General features: G+C 36.9%; 1 protein-coding gene across 3 annotated transcripts in view; it reads right to left on the bottom strand.

The window, feature by feature from the left end:
- Positions 1–23429, bottom strand: part of slc39a10 (solute carrier family 39 member 10) — a 64526-nt gene extending 41097 nt beyond the window's left edge. For 2 of the 3 annotated variants that reach the window (XM_030125575.1, XM_030125576.1), the window contains exon 1: positions 8663–8755. In XM_030125575.1, the coding sequence (XP_029981435.1) occupies positions 8663–8722 (60 nt within the window). In that variant the 5' untranslated portion in view covers positions 8723–8755. Of the gene's footprint in view, positions 1–8662; positions 8756–23381 lie in introns of those variants that run through there. The other variant, XM_030125577.1, reaches the window with a different exon arrangement.
- Between the last annotated feature and the right edge of the window lie 3694 nt (positions 23430–27123).

Raw genomic sequence — 27123 nt, 5'->3', positions numbered from 1 at the left:
GGTTGTCCCAAAAAAAGTATACACACTTTAAATAATTGTAAAGTAGGTGTTTATAAAAATCCATTTCATTTTCAAAATGTAATAGAATTTACAAACATCATTTTATTGTTTTGTCTGTTCCACCTGTTCTCAAACTGACATCTGTTCTGGTTCAGACTCTGCTGACAATGCCAAGCAATGGAATCGCACACATCACCAAACAGTTCCCTTGGTATTTACATGCATTCATGTTCAATGGCTGCTCTCAATTCAGCGACTGTAGCAGGTCTCAGCGTAGACTTTTTTGTTCTGGTATCCCCATAAAAAAAGTCTAGTGGTGTGAGGTCTGTTGAACGCAGAGGGTATTCAACCAAACCCCTCCGTCCAATCCACCTGTTTGTCCAGTTCACCGGACCTCACACCACTAGACTGTTTTTTATGGGCATACCTAAAAGACAAAGTCTACGCTATAAGACCTATGAGGCCACCAGGAACATACTGTAACCTTAGCTTAAGATAGCCTATGTGTTGTGATTACTTTAGTCCGCTAGCTATTTATTAGACAATGTTGTCATAATTAATATGTTTTCATCCATCTCCCTTTATCGGGCCACCAGACTAGCATTACCTATTGCTGACTGGAAGTAATACATACAACACTGGTTTGATAGCCTATAACAGTGTTTTTCAACCTTGGGGTTGGGACCCCACATGGGGTCACCTGGAATTCAAATGGGGTCACCTGAAATTTCTAGTAATTGATAAAAATAAAATTACTAATAAAAAATATATGGTGAGTTGATGGAGACAATCCCAATACAGAAAAGACATGACAAACAGTGAGTGTGAAACTGCAGCACTGTGGTTCTGTTTATCTGTCAAATGTTCATTGTGGTCAGTTTCAGATGCTGCAGATCTTTCATAATTCATAGTTTCAGTTCTTGTTTGTTCAGTATTAATTGTCAGCCTTGTAAATACAAGCTGGACTGACTGTACATATCCTGACCAAGGAAAATCAAATTCTCCATCTGTGCAGTAATCTACACCTGGATTTACTGCCTCCGTCCATAATAATATTCATTATATAGACTAAATGTCCTCTAAACTTAGCGTTTATTTGCAACATAGTATAGCAAACTATTACATGATCAAAAACAAATTAATTTTAGCAAAAAAAAAAATCTCTGTTTTGAATGTCTGGGGTCGCCAGAAATGCGTGAAGTTAAAATTGGGTCACGAGCCAAAAAAAGTTGGGAACCACTGCTATAACAGGAGCTGGTTGAAGACTATAGCTTGCTAGTCTCTAGCCATAACAAGTCTAGGTAGCGGGCTAGTGCTCACTAACTATACCTGAAGCTATTGCGAGGATGTAGTCATTAGTAATCACTGCAGCCTATATTGCTTATCCAATGAATCGATTAGTTATTAAAATAATCTACAGATTAATCAGTTACTAAAATTATCGTTTGTTGCAGCCCTATTGGTAAAGAAAATATAGATTTAAAGGGGTGTTCTAACTTTTTCACATGACTGTATGTGAGGCATGTGTACTGAAACCTTAACCTATATTATACTTAACATGTAGTTAATGAATTTTAGCAAAACATTTTTGGTCACACTAAGCACTACAGGCTTTGCCCTTTATTGAGGAGCTTCTGCAGGTTTCCATGACGACAAAAACCTGCTATTTCTCTCAAGGAGGGGGTAAAAAAGGGCTTAACTGCCCTTAAGCTGCTTCATATGATCCTCACACGACCATACACATCCGTATCATCTCCAGTGTTTGCAGTAAAAAACAAAGGAAAGCAGCAGAAAAATGTGCTCGTGATCATCTACTGCTGCTGAACTGTGGTGTTCAATTCTGCTGTAGTTTTTGTGGTGCAGCTATTTCTACTGTGGAACACTGAACCAAAGGCCTGTGATTTACACTATTTTCCCCATTAATTAAAACTTCTCAAACACTCACATTCACATAAAATCACTCTTTTATACATCAAACCCAATTTAACTATAAGCATCTTTATGCTTTTTTTTTTTTTAAGCACATAACATTGTAATAACATCAAACAACATGTGAACGGGAGAGGTAGAAGTCAAAAAGGCTTAGAAAACACCACATCCAACATAAACTACTGGATGAACTAAGAATAAAATAAAAATTATTTTACAGTCAACAAAACATAACAGCTTCAGGTATCTGAAATCATTTATCAGTTCACTTTGGGATGAGTGAGTCAAAGCAAATATTCTGCCATCGATTCATGTTTTAGTCTATTCATATATACTGCATATACATATATATATATATATATATATATATATATATATATATATATATATACATATACATATACATATATATATATATATATATATATATATATATATATATATATATATATACACATACATACATATATATTTATTAGGGATGCACCGATACCACTTTTTTCCAGATTGAGTACGAGTACAAGTCCTTACATTTGAGTACTTGCCGATACCGAGTACCGATACAAGTCCTTAATAATCCCACTCCAGTTGTTAGTTCCTTTTGTAAATGTGCTTTATTGTCGTTGTCATTAGTCTGACTGGAACAAAGTGCTGCTACTGACATTTAATGTGTTGGAATGAGCATTTCTCAATTAATCCACCAGGGGGCACCGCTCTTAATTAACCATACTGGACAAACACCACGAAGAAAAGTAAAGTTTTATGAGAAGAAGAAAGTCAGTAATAATAAACATGGAGACGACAGAGGACACACTAATGTGATACTAATATTGCAGCGTTTTCACTGGTAAGGTTTAAAAGCGAAGCTTCAGCAGGAAGAGAAATGAGCGATAAGTTTCATTTTCACTTCCGCTGGCGGCGGACCACACCGCTCCGTACCTCTCTCCGTTTAGGTACTCATCCGCCAGCACCTGGAAAACGGATGGAATGTACGCAGAGAACGGACAGAACGCTGCGTCTGTATCTGTCTGTGTCTTTAATGTTACTTGGAGTCAACGTTACTTTTATCACTGTCATTTATTTTGAAAAATCTCCACACTCTTCACACTCCACACACATTATTCCTCCTCCACGTACCTGCTGCACTGAACTGTGAATGTAAAGTAGTATCGGTGCAGTTGTATCGGATTACTTTTACGAGTACAAATATGAGTACACACACTGAGTATCGGTGCATCCCTAATATATATATATATATATATATATGTATATGTATATATGTGTGTGTCAGGGTAGAGACTGCGATCTGGTAGGATCGGCGATTCTACCAGTAGAGACTCCGATCGTAGTCTCTACTGGTAGAAACTCCAATCCGAACCCTAACCCTAACCCCTAACCCTAACCCTTCTACTGGCAGGATCGGAGTTTCTACCAGTAGAGACTCTGATCGGAGTTTCTACTGGTAGAATCGCTGATCCTACCAGATCGCAGTCTCTACCCTTACATATATATACATACTGATGTTGAGGTATCTAAAAAATGTAGATGAGTGTTCCATAATTTAGCACCATGAAATCTTGCACACTCTTTTGTTCTGATGTTACAACGTTACACATGAGGTTGGTTGTAAACACTTTTGGATAAATACTTCTGTAGAATGAATCAACTGACTGTCACTCTAGTTACAGGTTCAGCCATCAGTGGCAGCGTTGTCACCAAGATTTGTTGTTCGTATCATGCTAATGCTAATGCTGCATCCACTGCTACACTATATGGTCAAAAGTATTGGGACATGTTGAATCCCGGTGTTTCTTGAATATGGCGTGTTATTCATACTATGACATAATAATAAATCGGCTTGCTTACAGTATCACAATGTATTGTTTCACAAATCCAGTATGTGATACGTACCATTATCGCCTAATTCTTGCCAATATGCAGCCTAATGTGAACCACCTATAGCAGCCTGATGATTGTTCATCAGTTTATCAACCACATCACCATCAACCACAAATGAGCAAAATACAGAAGGAAAAAAAAATCACATGAGGAAGACTTCCTCGCAAAAGAATAATTAACATCAGTTGTGTGGAGTGATTTTAGCTATGTAATGGATGCTGTTGGATAAAAACCGGTCAAACACTGTGTTAAATGACTACATGAGAATTGTCGAGTGTTTGGTACTGAACCCAACTGCCTTACAATAAACTTCCACTAAGGAAGGTGGTAGGAGTAAAGCCATTTTCATTTCCTTCTCTTTTTGTTTTCTGTGTAAATGCACTCCTTTACAAAATGACCCTGATCAAGAACGATTGAGGTTTATTTTCCTTGATTAATTCTTTCTAGACTGAGCTGTTCAAGTCCTATGTTTGGTGTGTGCAACTCTGTTTTTTCTAAAGTTTAATGATATGCATCCATCCGCTGTTTGTTCAAGAAAAAGAGAAAGAGATAGCAATACAAATTTTCTGAAACCAATGAACCTTTTTCATTTAGTGCTAAATGGCTTTATTCAGCCCCACAACAACTACTGCAGACATAAAAAAGAAAAACCCTATATATAGGTGAAGAAAATTGTGTATGATGATTTTTTTCCAAGATTGTAAGAGAAAAACAAAATTTTAATATAACTGTATTAACAAAAGTGATGTATCCTCACAAAAGCACAGCAGTTTCTCAGAGAAGACTGACTGTTGTATTTGTGTAAGTGCAATGGAGTCGTGTTTTTGAGGTGCTGAACACATGAGAAATGTTCTATTACTGTGAGACGGCTCAGGTAGGAAGCTGTCCAACTAAAGGCTTGTACACATTTTCACTCTCAAATGAAAACAACATTTGTTTTGGAGTCACAAGACAAATCCAATATACAAACATGTCAGATTAGAGTTTGTTTTTTTTTAGTGTGGCCTGAGGTGCAGATATCAGCTAACACATACATGGGCTCACAAAGAATACAATCTGATGCATTAAATGATGCACTAAGGTAAGATTGGACAGAGACGGAAAGGAGCTATGTCCAAAAACTTTACTAGCCACTTAAGTAAATCTTTCATGGACCTGTACTTTGCTTAAGGCACGACAGGCAAAACATTGATTTTTCATGCAGTGGTCAATTTTGAGGTTTTGGGCAAGTGTAGTCCTTCAACATGTGCTCTTTCAAGCAGCTATAAAGAAAATGTTGAAAATATACATTAAGATGTTTATTTCATAACAGTTTGTTTACTTGCAGCAGGAAGTTTTGATGTTTTTTGCAAATTTACCAAGAAGTTAGCATTCCAAACCGACATCCTGAGTTTCATCTGTTTACTGAAGTCTGGCATGACCGGTATCATTGTAAAGCTTTGAGTCTCCTGCACAACGCTATGTAACCCAAAGAAGGGCATTTCATATCTAGCAGTAACCAATCGTTAATGTCTAAAGGGGGATTTAATGCTAATGATGAAATCTCATTGGGTACTGCTGGTATTGGCTAACGTGATTCGCTCAGACACATCACGTGGTGTATTCTGACACTTCCGCATTTAGTTTACCACAGGACCTCCGAAAACGTCTGTAACACCGCAACTTTCAGCAATTGCACCTTGCAAGATGTGAAAAGGGAAAGCAATCTACTGGATTTGCTGAAAAACCACCAGGAAGCAGCACATCTGACTGTAAACTGTCATAGGGAAACCGGGAGGGGTTTACTGACCGTGTCACAGCTGTGGCTGATAATGCATGTCGCACGTCTCAGTGAAGTGATACGTGATCTCTTGTAGTGATGTGATGTTCACGAACGAATCGAATCTTTTGAACGGCTCTTTGAAATGAACAATGGGAACCGAGTCTTTGTAAAGAGCTGTTCTTTTTTTTTTTTTAAGGAGGGAGTGTCCGATTGCCTGTCGATTTACCAACATACTGTTCTTGTTCTGAGAATTGCACTACAGTTCAGGTATTTAAGTAACTGCAGTGATTAATCACTGTTGTTTTTTGTGCAAATTTTTCCGTATGTTTACACACATTTATTGTTCTTGTTTTGTGTTCTTGTTTTGAGTAAAATGTTATTTCATAAGAAAATGTTTTATTTTCTTCTTTATTTTTATTCTACAGACTAGTCCACATAATGTACCGTGATGTTTTTGGTCAAATTCCATCATTTGCCTAATGTCACCTCTCATGCCATGGATTTAGCCCACACATTTGAACTAACTGTTCTTTTTCACAGTAAGATATTTACTGCCACGCCAATTAAACACCTTTAAAATGTAATGTCCATCATCACATGTAGCCTATTTAGTCATTAAAACATTGGTGTTTCAAAATAATGCAAAAAACATAAAAGAGCCAGTCTTTCGAACGGCTCTTTTCAGTGAACGACTCCTGATTGAACGGCTCCCTTCACAGACCCAACAGTCCCATCACTAATCTCTTGTGCCCTAATTGTGTCACATCAGGTCTATTTCTAAACACTGATCCTTTAGAATGACTTCAGAAAGCTGTGACATTTACTGTTGGTCTTGTTCTATGTCCATACAACTGTCTAGCGTGGATTTTGTCGGCAACTTTGTGCACAATACACCAATGTTAATTCATTGAGTTACTGCAGTTGTAGGCCTCATATGCCTGCCATGTTATTAAATCAGTGTTTTCAAACTTTGGGGTCGGGACCCCACATGGGGTCGCATGGTATTCATATGGGGTCACCTGAAATTTCCAGTAATTGATTTTTAAAAAAAAAAGTAAATACATTACGAATAAAAAATATTTTTTAATGATTCAATATATATTTCATTATAATTAAAACACCACACATTTTTCCAAATAAAAATCAAGTTCAAATAAAATGCAGGATATAACATCTGAGAGGGACTATCGTGATTAACCCGATCATGTGACCGCATGTGTTACTATGCTTCAACCTGCCCGGACACAGTCGAAACCGGACCGAACAGAGAATGGAAAGATTTCTTGATCAATGGCTCAAGATCAATGGCTGTGGCTCTAAAACAGCGTAATAAGATAAAATCATGAAAGACACAAAACGATGTAAAAAGACTAACACACCCGTAGTCTCTGATGTGATATTATGCTTATTTTGTTCATTTCGTCTGATATTCTTTATTCTAAGACAAAAATGACGTAAAAGGCCAACACCAATGGCCAATGCTGACTTTACTCTCCATTTCTTTGTTGTTATTTATGTTCCCCCAAGAAAGTCTTCTTTATTAATAGAAAAATAGTTACATTTGAAAGTCGTTCAACCCCTCATCGCATTATTTTTTAATTAACAGATTCAAACATACAAATATAGGGGAAAAAAACTTGTTACAATGTTAAACAATAGTTTAATGGTCTTCATATTTTATTATTATGATGTGAAGGTCGGTTCAAACAGCCACTAGAAATTCAAAGGCCAACTTTGGACTTTTCCAATTGGAGTTCATTCCAAAGTCTAGACTCTTTCACTTTTCCTGCAGTAAAGATGTTAAATCAGTACTTGTACATTTATCACAGTCTGTTTTTCACATGTACCTGTACTACTGGAATGACTAGTGATGATCAGGTACAAAACAGCTTAAGAAATAATAGCTTGTGAACACATTTCCAAGGCATTTTCACAGCAACGTGGTTAAATGTGGTGTAATACGAAATGTTCAGAGCTTAAAGCATCTGTCTAAATGTAGTACAGGTAAGTGTATGCCTCGTGTTTACATGCATATGGCTTTTTTCATAACACACACAACCACACATTACTGCTGCAAAACACTTCTAGAAAAAAATACTGCGATCAAGGTAGTCATTCTGACAGGTCAAAGCAGCAATTCTGAGATCAACAGTAGCTATTGTGCAGAATGTGTCATAGGCTGTGGTACGTCTGCTGTCATCTCATACTCACAGATGCAGAAAGCCTGAAACATCCAGCCTGTTAGCAGTCATTACAAGAGACACAGCACAGTTGGGAGGTGAAGGTACGTATGTTTCATTATGAACTAGGCTCAACACACTTGACATAGACTGATGTCACAGCTATATTTAATTTCCTGCTCAAATGGTTAGGATTGTGTGCTTAGAGTAACCAGAAAAGTCCAAGTACAAATAAAAGTTTTTTACCGAAATGAACGAAAAGGGACAGGATCTGGAATGTATTTAATTTCAAATGCAGTGTCATAAATAAAAAGTAGTCTTGTTTTACTACTACTACTACTACTTGTATCTTTAATTCATTTTGGAGTATATTCTACATTTTTACAAATGCATAACATCAGAATGACTTTATGGTTGCAAAAATAACAGCAAAATGTGTAAAGAATATGAGTTATTCATTTCCATACGTTTTTTTTTTTGACAAAGCCACAGGAAGGCACTTAAAAGGGGCTGAGAGGCCCAGGTTACCCACCCCCGTCTTAACCCTACCATTAAATGTAATGCTATGCATTGTGTTGTACAAAATGTTTTTTTTATTGCTTATTGCAACTCTTGAGTATTTCATTTTTCAAACTTTGTTGGGCATTCTAATTGCTGTTCACCAAATGTTCTTGTTAAAGGAAAGAAAATGTATTTTAATTGCTGCAATAAATATAAATAAGAGACTTTTTTTTTCACAGTTCATAATGTGACGAGACGACTACTCGTTACTGTAGTCGATGACAAGTCAACTTTTGAAATAGTCATTCATTTCAGCCCAATGCCATATGCCATGTAAACGCCAAAGAAGTAAAAGAATTAACACTAGCAAAAAACACACACTGGCGCTTACCTTTAAGCACAAATTAGATGAAAACCACAATAGAGAGAAGGGAAGCGTAACACCAAACATTCACAGCAGCACTGGACCGAATACAGGGAACAGGTTGAATGTTTTGAGGCTTTGGAGTCCAGTGACTTGGCTAAGTTGAACAAGGGGAGGGAGGGGGGTGGAGGGGTGTTGAGGCTCAACCACCTGACGGGCTACTTGTGTTGTTTTTGTGTGTGTGTGTGTCTGCGCGCGCACGCACGAGTCATTTTACCCTTTTTTTTTTTTTGCAGTGATATGCAGCTACTTAACATTCTGTCTGTCTCATTGTATTACTGCTACTTTCATGACCAGGCCTTCATGGTTGTGTAAAACAGGTGACTCACATCAATTTACAATCCCTCTTTAAACATTCAGTCAATCAATTTTCATCAGGACTCACTCTGTTCTCTTTCACTTTATTTGGACCCTTTAATAAGTGTTTTAATGGGCTTTTTGTAAATTACTGCTCCATTAATAAGATTGCAGGGCTAATAGAAGGCTTTGTTTGACATGTCACTGACAGCTCACTACCTGTCCAGTCAGACTTTCTGAGCGTCTGTTTATAAAATAACACCCTATTCACACAGGAGTAGTGTTACTTATGAACCTCAGATAATATGTAATAAGTGTGGGGGTCATCTGTGGTCTGAATGGACTCACCATGTCTGTAATTCGTACAGTAAAAATTGTAAAGCAAATTACCTATGCAATTTCAGCAAACACAGAGGTCCTGTGATATTATTATTATTATCTCTGCAATTTGGTGGGATTTGCAACATATCTTGTTTCCTTTGCCCGATTGTTGAGCCTGTTTTTTGGTGGACGATGTTCTACACTGTGCCAGTAATGACAAATGAAAAATAGAAAAGTGTTTTAGGTGTTAATTCAGGAGTTTTATGTTGCAAAGTAACATGGATTTTCACAGACAGAGCAAACTTGAATCATTCAAAGATGATGAGACAGATGACACAACAGCTACAGTAGTAACTAGGGCTGCACGATTTTGGAAAAAAAAAATCCCGATTTTTTCCTCTAAAAACTCGATTTTCGATTTTGATTTCGATTTTTGGGTAAAACTACAAAAGACAACAGGTCAGCATGCCATTTTCGTGAGCAGCCAACAATGCAAGGCACTGCTCTAACCTCAAATCTGTGATGGGATCACGTGATGAACCCACAGAAGTTTTATTCTTAATTAAATCTTTATTGAATGAAGTAGAGTATACAAACAATGTATACAACAAGAAAATAACAGAAGTTTGTCAGGGGGAATACACTATATAATACAATGTCCAAATCAGAGCAAATACTTATGTTTTTTATAGCCTTTTTGTTTCCACATTTATCTAACAGCTTTAAATAAAGTTCAACATCTTTCAAAAAATAAATAATATTTGGTTTAGTGTAACAGAACTTACATTTGTGAATGAAAAATTTAGCAAGTAAGAGGACTAGATTATAAATATGTATATATGTGTGTGTGTATATATATATATATATATATATATATATATATATATATATATATATATATATTTGTTTTTTTTGTTTTGTTTTTTTTCTGGGTATCTGGGCCCACAGAAGTGATACCAATGTAAGTCAGTGACAGGCATCAGTCGTGCGTGCGTGTGTGCGTTGACCACGTTAATATGAGTGATCCACATGCGGTTCTATTTAAACTGGGGGATCCGTGCGTGGAATAGACTGACCCAGGACACGCTGGAGGGATTCTATCTGTGGAGCTGGTGCATGTGTGTGGGCACAGGGCTGTGTGAGCTCCTCTGCTGAGGCTGATGACCCCGAGACTCGGACCCGGTTCGGAAGAAGACAGTACGGTACGGATCTGGGACAACGGAAGATGAGTGATCCACATGCAGTTCTATTTCAGTTGCGGGATCCGTGCGTGAAGCCACGGCTTACATTGCTATAAGTACTGCGGGCTCAATAACACATTTAAAGTCCAGTCATTACACAGACTTCTGTGACAGACCGCTGTCACTGATAAGAGGAGGAGCCTACGGGAGCCCGCAAGCGCGCGGCCCCCTGGCACGAGAGAGATGAAATCGATTTTACGATTTCCCTTTTTTAAAAATCGTACTAATTAAAAAATCCGATTTCAATTTAAAATCGATTAATCGTGCAGCCCTAGTAGTAACATTGTTCTATCATTCAACTGTTATCTGTACTGGGGGGGCTCAGAACCAGGACATCATGTCAGTAAAGTAAAAAAGAGACTTTGCTTATCCTGTGCAAATGCAGCACATGAAACACATTTGTGGGGGGTTGATTTCCAAATTGTCTGAGGTTCTTCCTGACAGCCTTAATTTGCATTAATAGAGCAGTGCAGTAATGTAAACAGTGCAAACAGGAGCAGATCAAACGAGGCTTCAATTAGAACTACTCCTAATATTCAACAGTTACAAATAAAAGCCTGACTCAAATACAATTGACAATTGTTGACAATATTTGTGGAAATACAGTATTCTTGTTAATTCACTAAGTTAGAGGTTCCCTTACACAAAACCATCATTGCCATTTTGAAAAAAAAAAAAAAAAAAACCCTACAAACTCACTATCATGGAGGGATTTTTGTTGGAAATGTCTGGCCCATTTCTTTATTACGCCTGCATGAAAATCACATTTTTCTGGAGTTCATTTTTCTGCTGGAGGGAGTGCGGTTCGCTCGAGGCAGATCAAGCACATATATGCTGCTCCTGTCCTGGTATTATTGGCTTTTGGGGAGAGATGATTAAATTGATGTATTCAGTTTTTGGTGTTCATTTTGATATGTCATTGGTTACTTTGTTTTTTAGCATTCCCCCAGAGGAATTATGTAAAAGTGACATATATCTATTTAGAATACTGCTTGCCGCAGACAAAAAAAAGCCATCACCAAATATTGGCTGAAAAAGGACCCTCCCTCAATCTCCTTGGTGATGAAAATTGTCAACCAAATCCATTTAATGGAAATGATGACATACAGTCTCCACCTACAACGGCACAAGGGTGTAAAGTCCTGGAAAAAAATGGGACTTTTTCATTCTATCTGTGGACAGTAAACGGTATGTAAATGTCTGAATGTATCTGTGACCATTTCTGTTTGTTTTGGGCCTTACATTAACACAATAAAAAATAAAGTACAAAAAAACCCCAAAAAAACACAAGAACAAAAGACTAAAGTATCCTCTTTATCTGATTCAGAAGATCTGAGGACTCCTGAGTCTTAAACAGTTAAAAGGTGTTAAAGGGTGTGGGTGATAACCTATCACAACAGACCACATGTGGTAGTTTTTCTGAACAGATTCTGCCTGGTTGTATTGGAACCACGTTCACTGAAGCTACGTCATGTTAAAAATCGATGACCTTCACCTGTTTGAAGGCTGTAGCCTCAGATACTTGTCCTGACGGCCTGTGTACTAGACGTTGATCAGCAGAGGTGTGGGAACACTGATACAGCCTTAAAACAAATAACCCAGACACAACCAATGTTTACTATATTCTTAACAGAAAACCACAGCTGGCATTAACAGTGACTTTTGCACAGACTCTGTGCAGCAGGTGTCAAGGTGTGGCGCACTCAATAAATTCAACGCCCTGAAGGACCGTTGTTAATTCCAGGCCTTGATCAGGTCTGGAGCAATGTTATAATAGTTTTGGATTTTTCATTGTAATTTAGTGGTATTTAGCTTTGACTTATTTTTCTCTAATTCAGTTCGTTTGAATTAGTTTTTAGAGCAGTTTTGCCGGTTTTTATTAGTTTTTGTTTTTTTCTAAATGCTTAGTTTTAGTTTTTCCATATCTTTTATCTTCTTCACTGTCGTATTCAAATAAATCCTGTACAGGACTCTGCTCCTTTCTCCCTACTTTAGTCTCCATGTTGTCAGGTAGAGTGGGGACCAGAAGACGACTGGAAATGACAAATGATGAAAAGTGATATACTGTGGAGTGTCGTATGGTGCCACCAACTAAAATTGCTCGAGCAAAATAAATCGATTTCATATCAATCCGATATTGACAAAAACGAAAACGAAGGGTATTTATCCATAATTTTCATGTTTTAGTTTTGTAAACACACAATACAGTTTCAGTTAGTTATCGTTTTTTCTTTAATTATAGCTTTTATTTATTTCAGTTAACGAAAATGTTTTTTTCAATTCTAGTTTTCCTCATTTCATTAGTTTTAGTTAATGATAATAACCTTGGTCTAAAGTCCATTCATTTGGATGCATATCAGCCAAACACTGACAGACACAATCAGTTCTCAACAAACATACCTGGGTAAATAAAGGTTAAATAAATAAACATCAGTAGGCGTCATCCTTTTTGACTTCCATCATCAAATACAATGGCATTTCACTGAGTGCAGTGGCCAATATTTGTTGTACAGAACAATTAGTTAATTTTCAGAATAAAGCTATCTCTGTTTCCTTGTCAGATATAAGTGGAACAAATAGGATCTAAAACATGTGTCAAGTATAAGCTAAAGGATCCCCAGACTTTGACAATCTGTGCATCTCAAAAACTGTCAAATGTCAAATTTATACACATATTCCTTATGTCCTTCATTTACTTACATAACTAATCCCCAGTCTTTCAATTTAGACATTTGTCATATTTTTCCAAAAATATACTAATGAAATGAACTTGATATATTGTCAATTAGGTGATTCAGATGTATCTATTTAGGTATGCATTACATTGTCTGAGATGTTTAGATCAACACGCAGTCAGTTTCTAGAAAAGATAATGTCAAACATGCAGAATATATTGTCACTGTCAACAACATTTGGGGGAGGGGTGTGAATGATATCAGATTCTGCTTCCTCCTGTTTCTTTTATCCGCCTTTAACAATCCATCCTTGAGTCAAGCTCTTAAATTACTGTGATCAGGCAATTATGTAAATATTGGAATAGGGCTAATAATACTAGATAAGCAATGAAAGCTATGTGCTTCTGTAATACACACCACAGAGCAATAAAAAATAAATAAATAAATAAAAATAAAAAAGTAGTGTGAGATACTCCATGGTAAAATGTCCAAATAAAAGAGGATACACAAGCAAAGGTGTTAGAAAAATGGGCAATGATGACTGGGAGTACAGTTGGTGTTGGCTGCTGCCTTATGGGTACAGACAGCTGCCTGTCAGCCAGCTGAGCCCATAAAAAAAAAAAAAAAACAAGAAAAAAAAAAACCCTAGGCAGTCAAACAAAATAAAAGAAGCTATAAGTAGGCCACATGAACAGAAATGGACTATAGATAATTACTGTGTGAAATTAAATAACATTTTGTCAACTATTTTTAATTTTCACTTACAATTCACAGAAAATCAATTAAGCTCGTGAACTATAAAGGACAGAATAATTCCAAAATTACACAAAAACAAATTTTGGGTCAAGTAAAGGCATCAAACTTGAGTAAACCCTTGACATCCAGCCCATTTGACATATATTCACTGTTCTTGTCTAAATCTGAAAGGTGTGCTCTACTGTTATGTGAGTTTTACTCAAAATTAAAAAAAACAAAAACAAAACAGCTTTAAATGAAAATAAAATACCAGCTTTAAAATGGGGATTTACAGTTAATTTCTTCATCTAGATCAGGGGTGTCAAACTCATTTTAGTTCAGGGGTCACATTCACCCCAGTATGATCTCCAGTGGGCCGGTCCAGTAAAATAATACCATTGAAAAAAGTAAAATTACATTATGATAGTGTGTATATCTGCATCGTTTCCTTAAAAACCTGAATAATGTGAACAACTTGAAATGTCTGAAGAAAAACAAGTGCAGTTTTAACAATTTTCTGCATCAGTTTATAATTTGCATATGTGCATTACAACTTACATTACAATTACAAATACAGATAATATTGAAAAAATTGCATTTACTTTTCTCAAGACATTTCACCTTGTTCATATTTCTTCAGGTTATTCACATTTTTTGTTGTTAATGTAAACATTTTCATGTAATTGTACTTTTTTTTTTTTACACTAAAACAAAGATAAAATCTTCAGTTGTCATTATTTATAGGTTATTATGACAGTATTTTTCTGGTCTGACCCAACTGAGATCAAATTGGTTTATGTGTGTATATATGGACCCTGAAATAAAATGATTTTGGCCCCCGGGCCGCATGTTTGACACCTCTGATCTAGATAAAGAGAAAAAAGCTTAGAACTGATTAATTTTACTGCTCCAAAAGTCATTTATTTGACTGAAATATTTTACCTTTACAACTCTGTGTAGAGTATTTGAGAATTATTATAACTTTTTTTTTTTTTTTATTTCATGTTCTCTTTATATAAAAGCGAAAATTTTACTGAGTGACACCCCTGTACTAATCTAACAGGTGATCAGTTTTGATCTAAAACTACAAAAGGTGTTTCCATCCCCAAAAATTTAATTCTGTCACTGTCCCAAAACTTTTGTTTCATTTATGACTTGTCCATTTTTCTACCTTTTTTTCATAACTCTGAACCCTTCTCAGTCTAGCCCTTAGCTGAACTAAAACAATACGTAAATCTAGGACTTCAGCTGCACAGCATCCAGCTGGAACTTCAACTCCAAGCAGATCAGTGACCAACACTGTTGTGCATAACCATCTGTTCAAATTCTTCTTTTTGAGGACCAAAGTTTCATTTTGTATTTTTTGTCTATATAACATAAGCCTGTTTGGGATTTTGAGCAAACATAGCGGATACAGAACTCCATTTGAACAACAGAAGTGGAGACTGTGGAGTGGGACGTAGACGGGGGGGGGGCGGGGCAGGGGCAGTGTACTCCACAGAGCAGATGGATTCTCCAGCCCCTGTTCACAGTGTCTGCTGATCCTGTGCTGGCTGCTCTTTCAGCTCTGCACTGAGTCTCGGTCACACAACTGCACTGCATCTTGGGATAGGAGTCTCTTAAGCTGTGGGGGCTGTATACTCCATTACAAATAAATATCCCCCAATGTACAACGCACATTTATTCATGTTAAAGTATAAACCATTTACATCACAAAGAGCCAATTGAAAGCTCAGCATTAGCTCCCTAAACTCTGCTCTGCAGCTGTAATCAGAAAGCAGCAATAGCATGGAACAGTTGGAACAGCTCTGGTAATGCAAATTAAAACTTAAAGGCCAATTCCACCAATATTATTTAACTGTCATGTACAGAGTCAGTATGTAATACCCAGTTTCAATACATATATTGTCGTGTCTTCTGTGGCCCTGGATTGGCCATGTGAGAACAAGAGGATATGCTATTGGCTAGGGCTGGAATATTTAGTCGACTAGTTGACAAATAACACACAACTAAATTATTCATTAACAGGTCATTAGTGATGTCATGGACTTTTGTTTCAGGAAAAATGCATATTTTATTGCTCATTGGAGCGCTTGGGTATTCAGTTGTTTAACAAACTTTGTTAGTTACTGTAATTGTTATGCACATTTGTTTACGGAAAGAATATTTTATTGTCGTTGCAATATTTGTAGAATAATTAAATGAATATTCATTTAACAAATTTTGTTATGCATTCTAATTGAAGACTCTAGTGCTAACAGTATTGAAGTCACAAAAAAAGTCTGTTAAAAATATTTATAGGGTGGACTTAGCTAAACAAATACAACATGTTTATATGTTCAACTTGAATTGTACAAAAATGTGACTTCAGTACTTTTTGCACCAGGGTCTTCAATTGTTGCGCACTAAATGTTCTTGTTAAAGGAAAGAAAATGTATTTTATTGCTGCACTGAATATAAATGAGAGCCAGTTTGTTTTCAGTTTTTTGCAGTTGACGATCTGACTAGTCAACTTGTTGTTACATTTGTCAATAAGTAGTCAACTATTGAAATAGTCATTAGCAGCCCTACTCAAGACATACAACACAGAAATAATACGTCAATATTTTAATTGGGATTAACGATAGCAGATGGCTAATACCATGTTACCAAGACCCACCCGTTAATGTAACACCAGCCCATAAGCAACAAAAGGACAATGTTCTCTCATGGCTTTTCTTTTTTCATTTTTTTTGATTTATGTTTGTTGACTGTCTCATAATTCACACTGTAAATGTGCTGCATTAATGTGTTTCCATCCACAACAGTTAAGCCCCACTAAACCACCAGCGCCTGAGAGAAGCAGAGTATTGTGGGTCAGGTGTTTCCTGATCACAATATCCTTTAGCTTCATTAAATGCTGACAAAACATGACCTTTCCAAAATCTTTTCTTTTTTGTAAAAACTTAACATGAACCAGCAGCACATGAGTTGGTGATTAATCAAACTTTGAAACCAACTCTTGTGACTGCTAATATGAGATAACAGCTTTCTTATTAACCCAGCTGAGTAATCCATTGTTCTCTCTACACTACACTGAGTCTGTGCTGTCTACGTTGTTTTACAGAAATTAAAATTCTATCACGTTTATAAAAGTTGTTCCAAACCAGTAGACAGTTAAACGGTACTCATTTGAGAACTGATTCAGTCATTTCTCTAACATGACATAAATTCTAGTTCACTTGTAAAGAGGAAAGTGACAAATAACATTTGAATTCATCGGTCTTGCTTGTCAAGTGGATTTCTATTGTGTAGCAGGAAGAGTACTATTTTATAAGGACATACTCTGGGCCAAAAAAAAAAAAAAAAATCGCCTTTGAAATAAGACTTTGAATTTTTTTCCTGTCTACAGACTCATTATGACACATGATTAAAGAACAGTTATGTCAATCTATACAATCTAAGCAAGATCAATAAACAAGAAACGCACTCGGAGAGCGCAGACCTCCGCCAAGGCAGATCAGTGGGCCCCTGTGACCGCCCCGTGCCCCTCCCCGATCGCCACCAAAATTTAATCAATTCTTCCTTGTGCCAGTATCAACATTTACTGAAAATTTCATGAGAATCCATCCATAACTTTTTGAGTTATCTTGGTAACAAACAAACAAACACGCACGCATGCACGCAAACACACAAAGCAAAGCGATCACAATACCTTCAGGCGGAGGTAATAACACTGGCAAAGGTGTGTATGTGAAACTCACAATAACGAGACAAAACAAAGTACCACTAGAATGTGAGTCTTCAAGTCACAAAAATTGTTTTAGAAATAAATTCTACCACTGAGTTCCTATCAGATTTCAGTTCCTCTTTCTGGAGAACTGGACAGTGTTGTAACACCATTTTCAGCTGATTTTCCAGAATCAAAGCTTCATTTCCTTAATTTCGCTGCTGCTAAACATTGGTTCTGCTGTTGTTTCACATGGACGCTTATTGACACCAAGATCAACACAAAGCTGTGCTAGTTCCATCTGAAGCTGTAAGATACATACACGTGTGGAAGACTGCAGTGCACATATTGTCTGTAGATTAGACTACATATTTTATTTCTGTAGATCTATATATTTTTATACACTGGGGTGGATTTTTTGTGTTTGTCTGTTAGCAAGATAATTCAAACAGTTATGGATGGATTTGGATGAAATTTTCAGGAAATGCTGATACTGGCACAAGGAACAACTGATTAACTTTTGGTGGTGATTGGGTCGGGGGTTGTTTGTATGTCTGTTAGCAAGATAACTCAAAAAGTTATGGACGGATTTGGATGAAATTTTCAGGAAATGTTGATACTGGCACAAGAAACAAATGATTACATTTTGCATTTTGGTGGTGATTGGGGACGGGGGGCTGATTTGCCTTGGCGGAGGTCTGCACTCTCCAAGTGCTTTTCTAGTTATATGTTCTTTTACTTTTACACTTTTTGTGGTTGTTTCAGCCAATTCTGAATAAAAAACAAATGTAATGTCATTTTCACGTGTTTTTTTTCTTTTCTTTTCATCTATTCAAAGAGAATAGTTGATAGATTGATAGAGAAGTAATTGGTAGTGGCAGCTCTAGTCTAAACTTTTTCAAGTTATGTACTGCACATTGACTTTTACTTTTCAGACTAACTACAATGTGCTACACATCTAAGGTTTGGAATGCAGTAATTTATAAATAAATAGAGAAATAAGAAAAAGAAATCCCCCATAGTTAACTTGTACACTGATGAAAATAAAGTGTTTGAATACATCTAAATTTGTAACTTAAATTTAATACGCTATGAACGCATCATAGACATTTTGCCACTGGTTTCATTTTTTTTTTTTTTTGCACACTTATTGTTATAAAACAAACCAAATTCGTAAAAAAAAAAAAAAAAAAAAAAATTACAAGTAACACAACGAGCTATAATAGTGCTGAAAAATTATTTACAGCATTTACATTTACGTGTATTTAAAATTAACAAATATGTATCAGGGCGTTATCATTGACTTTGAATAGGTAATGAAGTGGGTCAATAAACAGGATTCCACTTACACTAGACCACAGGTGTCAAACAAATACGTCCCGGGGGCCAAATCCAGCCCTCCAAAGGGTCCAGTCTGGCCCTTAGGATGAATTTGTGAAAAGCAAAAATTACACTAAGATATTAACAATCCTTTTAGTTCAGGTTCCACATTCAGCCCAATTCAATCTCAAATGAGCAGGACCAGTAAAATACTATCATGATAACATAAATAATGACAACTCCAAATTGTTCTCTTTGTAAATGTAAATATTTTCATGTGTTTACACTAAAACAAAGGATAATTTCACAAAAAAAATGTGAATAATCTGAACAAATATGAACAACCTGAAATGTCTTAAGAGAAGTAAATGCAATTTTAACAATATTCTGCCGGCAACTAAATGTTTTATGTATTTGTAGATCCACTGTGATCTTTAAGTTATAAAGTACATGTGTAAACGATGAACGTTGTCATTATTTGTTATCATGATAGTATTTTACTGGTCCTGCTTGTTTGAGATTGAATTGTTCTGAATGTGGAACTGAACTAAAAGGATTGTTGGTATTTTAGTTTAATTTTTGCATTTCACAAATTCATCCCAAGGACTGGACTGGACCCTCTGGAGGGCTGGATTTGGCCCCCGGGATGCATGTTTGACACCTGTGGTCTAGTGTAAGTGGAATCCTGTCTATTGTCCCACTTCATCACCTATTCCAAGTCAATGATAACGCCCTGATACATATTTGTTATTTTTAAATACATGTAAATGTAAATGCTGTAAATAATACTCTTTTAGCACTATTATAGCTCGTTATATTACTTGTAATTTTTCTAATTTATGAATTTGGTTTGTTTATTAACAGTAAGTGTGCAAAGAAATAAATGAAACCAGTGGCCAAATGTCTATGATGCGCTCATAGCGTAGAAAATTAAGTTATAAATTTAGACATATTTTAACACTTTGTTTTCATCAGTGTACAAGTTAACTACTGGGGATTTCTTTTTCTTATTTCTATATTTATTTATAAACTACTGCATTCCAAACCTTAGATGTGTAGCACATTGTAGTTAGTCTGAAAAGTAAAAGTCAATGTGCATTGCATAAAATGGAAAAGTTTAGACTAGAGCTGCAACTACCAATTACTTTTGTATCAATATATCAATGTGGAACCTGAACTAAAAGGATTGTTAATATTTTAGTGTAATTTTTGCATTCACAAATTTATCCCAAGGGCCGGACTGGACCTTTTGGAGGGCTGGATTTGGCCCCCGGGCCGCATGTTTGACACCTGTGGTCTAGTCTAAGTGGAATCCTGTCTATTGACCCACTTCATCACCTATTTGGAGTCAATGATAACACCCTGATACATATTCGTTATTTTTTAACACATGTAAATGTTGTAAATAATACTCTTAGCACTATTATAGCTCGTTATGTTACTTGTAATTTTTTTAAGTTATGAATTTGGTTTGTTTATTGACAGCAAGTGTGCAAAGAAATAAATGAAACCAGTGGCCAAATGTCTATAATGCGTTTGTAGCGTATAAATTTAAGTTACAAATTTAGACATATTTTAACACTTTATTTTCATCAGTGTACAAGTTAACTACTGAGGATTTCTTTTTATTTCTATAAATCAGTTTCATGATGACGTAGGACGTATGCTGCTCACGCACCTTGGAGGCAGAAAGCACACCGAGTTCGTAGCAAAACACTGACTGCAAGTGTGAATAATGCTGTCGTCTTGCTGTGCCATGGGTTGTCAGAACAGAAAGAACACACAGAAGGATTTAAACTTCCACAGAATTCCTGCTGCCAAACATCCCTTCCAGAAAAATCGGCAAAAGTTATGGTTGTAGGCAGTAAGACGTGAGAACTGGTCTGAGGAGGAACTTCGGAATGCTGGTCTGTGCAGTGTACACTTAAGATCTGGTAAGTACTTGAGATCTACCATACAGAGGTTGCGTTAACCGGAAATATTCCGCCATTGACAGATTTTTTTTTTCTAAATGACAGAAAATTCTGAAGGCCGTCCGTCATTTTGACAGATTAAAATACTAAGGGTAATTGTTGTTTTGCTGATTTTAGCCAAAATTAGATGCTACTTTGCTAGCGCAAACTGTGCAGACAGCTGAGTCTCCTTAGTTCTTTTAAAGCCCAGTAAATGTGATGGCACTGATAAACGTGGTGAAAAAAGAGGGACTGATGTGGTGAAGGATAACGGACAAGCAAGTTATATGCCAGTTCTGATGGCATTTGGTGTGCTATATGTACGCATTTTCTACCTTCCATGTGTTATGGCATGTCAATTTGTGCCCAGATCTCTGGTTCACAGAACCTGAACCCTAACCCTCAGTGCATGGGATTGACACTGCGTGAGCAAACACAAGGAAAGCTTATAATGTCTACAGATAACACACCAATTAAAAGTGGCGTATATAATTATGCGAGCAGTGATATCACGTTGGTTTATCAGCCAGCTGCAACTACAGCTGCTGCATCATTGAGATGTTTTTGAACATTAAATACTACTAAATATATCTCATTATCATCAAAAAATAATGTTATGATGGAATTTTTACGACCCTGTCCGTCAAAATGACGGTCAATAAAAATGTCTAGCGCAACCTCTGCTGCCCACCCGTCTGTGCGAGTCTGCTTTTCTACAACGGGACAGCCTTTCCGATATGGTCAATTCAAATTATGCGGCTGTGAAAGAGAAGATGGGATCAGCTTTTGGACAGAAACAGTTAATGGACAGTTTTAGAGCTAACATATTCGCTCATTCACGAGTTCCGGGGGAGAGCCCGGAGGTGTACACGGCTGATGTGAGCCGGCTGGAGCTGGAACTGGTGTTTTTGCCTCCGAGTTGCGCGCGCATCACTGTTGTTAGTAAACACTGAAACTCATCTATATTTATTTATAAACTACTGCATTCCAAACCTTAGATGTGTAGCCCATTGTAGTTAGTCTGAAAAGTAAAAGCCAATGTGCATTGCATAAAATGGAGAAGTTTAGACTAGAGCTGCATCTACCAATTACTTTTGTATCAATATATCAATGTGGAACCTGAACTAAAAGGACTGTTAATATTTTAGTGTAATTTCTGCATTTCACAAATTCATCCCAAGGGCCGGATTTGGCCCCCGGGCCGCATGTTTGACACCCGTGGTCTATATAATCTATATTGATCATACATGTAGAAAAAGCAACCCAGCAAATATCCATACATTAGCTTTTCTTCAGTATGCACCCCACTCACTAACACTCCTTGTTAGAAAGCCAAGCTGAGTAGTGCTCCCCCTGGTGTTAGGTTTCATTATTGTCATGCTACCGTGTGGCATTACCTCAGAGCAGAGAGCATGGCAGCACGAGAAGCAGCGCTTATGACCAATTAAGGACTGAATCCTATATTCCCAATTGTGTGTCCGTGCGTCAATGAACATTAAGTGTAACCTTTAGTTGTTCTGTAGGTGCAATTTGTGTTTATATATTTTGTGTTCTGATGCTAAATTGATATCAATGAACCTCCCTCATTTCCTGTTAGCCAATTAAGTCCATTTAAGTTACAAAACGTGTTTGGATTTGATATTTACTCCTAATCAGTCCTGTGTAGTGCCTTTTTTTTTTCCAATTAATGTATGTGTGGTGCATGTGATAACCTGATGCAATCTATGTAAGCGATATGTAAACTATTTGAGTCTAGGTACTCATTATTTTCTTTCATTGTTTCAGACCACACACACACAGGTCATCACACATTATATGTCACACTCTCAATGTCAACCTCCTCAATAAAGCTCCTTAAAGACACCTCCTCTGGACTCTGATTCTCTGACCGGAATCTTTCCATACTGTTACCGCCTCAACCAGTTAAATCATCCACAGTGGGCCATCCTTAGTGCCTCCACTTCACTGCCCCTGTTCACAGCACAGACTCCACACGTGGTGTCCGTAATGCCGCACTGAGCACACGGCTTCCCTAGTCACTGAAACGTCCAGGATAAAAACAGCAATTAAAACGATTCCACCATGAAACCACAAACACACAATCTCATCACCCTCTGATACAAGCCAAACCAAGCCCAGGACAACTCCGGTTAAAAGAAGCCCGAATGCCGACCAACTCTATTGTTTTGTTTCAGACATGCTAATGCTAGCTCAGGAATGATGGCAACAATTCAAGCAAGCTAACGTTAGCTAGCAGACGACACACAGGAAATTAGCTCACAGCCTCCAAAGAACAACGATAACACATTCTGTTGAAAAATTTGCTCATAAATGATCTCTGCAGTGGTTCACGGTGTCTATACGTTGTGGCAAACGCTTCCCGGGTCCATGTTGTGGGAGTGAATGATAACAAATGGGTTTTTTTTATGGAGTTACCTCACTCGAGTGCCGTGTGCATCTCCTCTCCGCTCGGTACCAAAAAAAAAAAAAAAAGAAAAAAGCCTCGCGACAGGTTTACGCCAACGCACTAGAAGGCGAGTCACTACTTCCTCTTGCGTAGTTTACGTAGGATGCCGATTGGGCGGATCACAGTCTGCGCTGTTTTCTTAGTGCAGTGAAGATACTACTGACGTTGGTTTCCGCCGCTTTGTGTCTGAGCTGTCATATGATCATATGACTAAGATGAGGAGATGAGGTTTACACAGAAATGAGGAACACACACAAATCCACAGTGGAAAAAATAGCCCCTGGCAAACATCAGTAAATACTCACCCCCTTTATTTAGACTTTAGAAGCATGTGTTGTGGTGATGATGGTGTGTATTTTAAGTATAGATGAGGTCATCTGCTTTGAAAACACACTTCATCTAAGGTGTTTGTGGAGCAGGTTTTTTTTTTTTTTTTTTTGCCTATACACGGTGTCATTGTCCTCTTGGATTTTTTAAATTTGTGTCATGCAAGGTTATAATAGTTTTGGATTTTTCATTATAGTTTAGTTTTATTTAGTTTTGACTTTATTTTCTCAAATTCAGTTAGTTTTAATTAGTTTTTAGAGCAGGTTTGTTCATTTTTATTAGTTTTCATTTTTTTTCTAAATGCTTAGTTTTATTTTTATTTTTAGTATTAATTTTAGTTTTGTCATATCTTTTCTCTTCTTCTCTGTCGTCATATTCAAATAAATCCCAGACAGGACTCTGCTGCTTTCTCCCAACTTTAGTCTCCATGTTTCCAGGTAGAGTGGGGACCAGAAGACGAGAAGTGGCAGATTGTGAAGTTCCGTACAGTGCCGCTAGCTAAAATTGCTTGAGCAAAATAAATCGCTTTCATATCAATCCGACATTGACAAAGACAAAAACTACGGGAATTTTATCCATAATGTTTATACGTTTTAGTTAGTTTTGTAAGCACACAATACAGTTTCAGTTAGTTATCGTTTTTTCTTTTAATTATAGTTTTTATTTATGTCAGTTAACGAAAATGTTTTTTCAGTTCTAGTTTTCATCATTTTGTTAGTTTTCGTTAATGATAATAACCTTGGTGTCATGTGAAAGTGACCCCAAAACTAAGGTTACATAGCTTTAGTCTATTGCATTCAGGTGTTTATTATTATTATTATTATTATTATTATTATTATTATTATTATTATTATTATTATTATTATTATTCTGTTCCTCTAAGTCAAGGGTGTCAAACATATGGCCCACAGCCCAAAAGAGGTCCACTAAAGGGTCAGTATTAATTGTCAGCCTTGTAAATCCAAGCTGGACTGACTGTACATATCCTGACCAAGGAAAATCAAATTCTCCCTTTGTGCAGTAATCTACACCTGGCTTTACTGCCTCCATCCATAATAATATACATTATATAGACTAAATGTCCTCTAAAATTAACATTTATTTGCAATATAGTATAGCAAACTATTACATGGTCAAAAATAAATTAATTTTAGCAAAAAAAAAAAAAAAAAAGTCTCTGTTTTGAATGTCTGGGGTCGCCAGAAATTTGTGGAGTCAGGAGCCAAAAAAGTTTGGGAACCACTGGTTTATCTGTTTTATCTATTTATCTGATTTTTGTTTTTTTTGTTTTTTTGTTTGTTTATTTTTCTCATGCCTATACTTTTTATTGCTTCTGCTGTAATGCTTTTAATGTTTTACATAGAGCACTTTGAATTGTCTTGTACATGAAATGTTCTATATAAATAAACCCGCCTTGCCTTGCCTTACCTGAAGTGAATCGAAGAAAATAAGAGATAGATTGATCAATTACAGAAATAATCAGTAGCTGCAGCTCCAGTTGTAACCCGTTTTTTAAATTTTTATTATTTGGTCAGGTCTGTTGTTTGAGTTAACGCTTGTTATTACACTTATACTGCGTTTCCACTACATGGCATCGGCTCGACTTGACTCAGCCTTTTTGTGTTTCCATTACAAAAAAGGACCTGGAATCTGGTACCTGGTACTAGTTTTTTGGTATCACCCCCGCCGAGGTTCCAGGACTGGGGACCAGATACTAAAACATGAGGTGTAAACACTGCAGACCACTGATTGGTCAGAGAGTTGTCTGTGTTTTACAAAAAAACAGATGCGGAAACATGATGCGGAGACAACACGCAACGAGCGAGTTTATCAGCAACTCTGAGCAGATGACACGGAAGTAACGCACCGCATCGCTATGACGACCGGGTACTGTAAAGTGGGTAGTATCCTGTAATGGAAATGGTCTCCAGGAATAGGACCTGGTGCCCAAGTCGAGCCGAGCCGATACCACATAGTGGAAACGCGGCATTAGTTGACCTCTTTTAAGGGCCTTGTATTGTCAGTCGTTTAATGCTTTAAATATATTTTTGTCTTGGTTTCAGTTGGATCATGGTGTTCTGTGCCTGCATGTACCTGCATGGTCCCAGACAGTCCACAAAAGGCCAGCCATCTGCGTCTGTGTGTATTTGACTGTGTGTGTGTGTGTGTGTGTGTGTGTGCGTGTGTGAGACACTGTTCATTTCAGGTAGCGATGCACCAGCTGGCTCCACTCCCCAGCTCCTCCACGGCTCACGTTATCCCCATCATGTCTGCCGTCTCCCCTGATCACGGAAAGATTAATACAGAATGATTGGCAGCAGCGTTCTCACTTAGCACCGCAGTCACAGCGCCTCAGGGTCTGTGCCAGTCGTAAAGCAATAGTCCAAGTGCCATTGTGGCTTTCACTGTCATTTAACCAGTGCACTGCCCCGGCAGACAGTGGAGGAAAAGTGCCAACGACCACATTGAATTATGAGCTCGACTCAGCCCAGCCGTATATACAGCCAAGCACGGGGAGCTATTTCCTGCTGAAATGCCTCTTGCTACAGATTACTGAGGTAATATTTCCTGCACTGCAACTGGAGTGGTTATGGTCTGAGGGCAATCTACCTGACGCAGCTTTCACCCATGGAGCTATGAATAGCATGAAAGACCAGATATTGACTCATGGCTGAATTGGCCTTTTTTATCACACGGTGCTTAAAATGGTGAGGTGATTTTCAATGAGGACAACAAGACTGAGGCCATATGGGCTGGAACAGCTACCATGTGCATAATTATACACACAAGTGAAAGACTTCCTTCAAGTTCAAATAATTCATTCAAATAATGTATAAAGCAAAGAATAACTTATTGCCACATGGGAATGTAATCATATGAAAATTTCTTATCACTGTTATTGTGACCAAAATTATCACAGTTTTCATTATTATCGTGGTATTGTTGAAATTGTGCTCAAAATGTTCAAAAAGTACTAATACACACACTGAAATAATTTAACCAAGTTGTATTTTGAAAAAAAAACAAAAAAAAAACCCAAAAACAAATAAAGTAAGTGGCACAATGTACCTTTTCTTGGCAGAAACGTTCACATATTAACCCTTAGTGGTCTGAGCCTATTTTGGCTGTTTTTCCACTTCTTTTAATTTTGCCTTTATATACTATATAAACAAATGTTTACTATACCCATGTCTGGTATCTTTTTTTTCAGCACAATTTGATTTATATCATCTGCCTATTATTTTTTCACTTTAACCTACTATATCAACATAAAAGTCCAGAAAACACACACAATATATATATATATATATATATATATATATATATATATATGTATATATATATATATATATATGTATATATTATCCGATTTGAAAAATGTAT

The sequence above is a fragment of the Sphaeramia orbicularis genome, chromosome 21 (assembly GCF_902148855.1).
Source record: "Sphaeramia orbicularis chromosome 21, fSphaOr1.1, whole genome shotgun sequence".
In the NCBI taxonomy this organism is placed as follows: domain Eukaryota; kingdom Metazoa; phylum Chordata; class Actinopteri; order Kurtiformes; family Apogonidae; genus Sphaeramia; species Sphaeramia orbicularis.
This window is presented reverse-complemented; position numbering and strand designations above follow the sequence as displayed.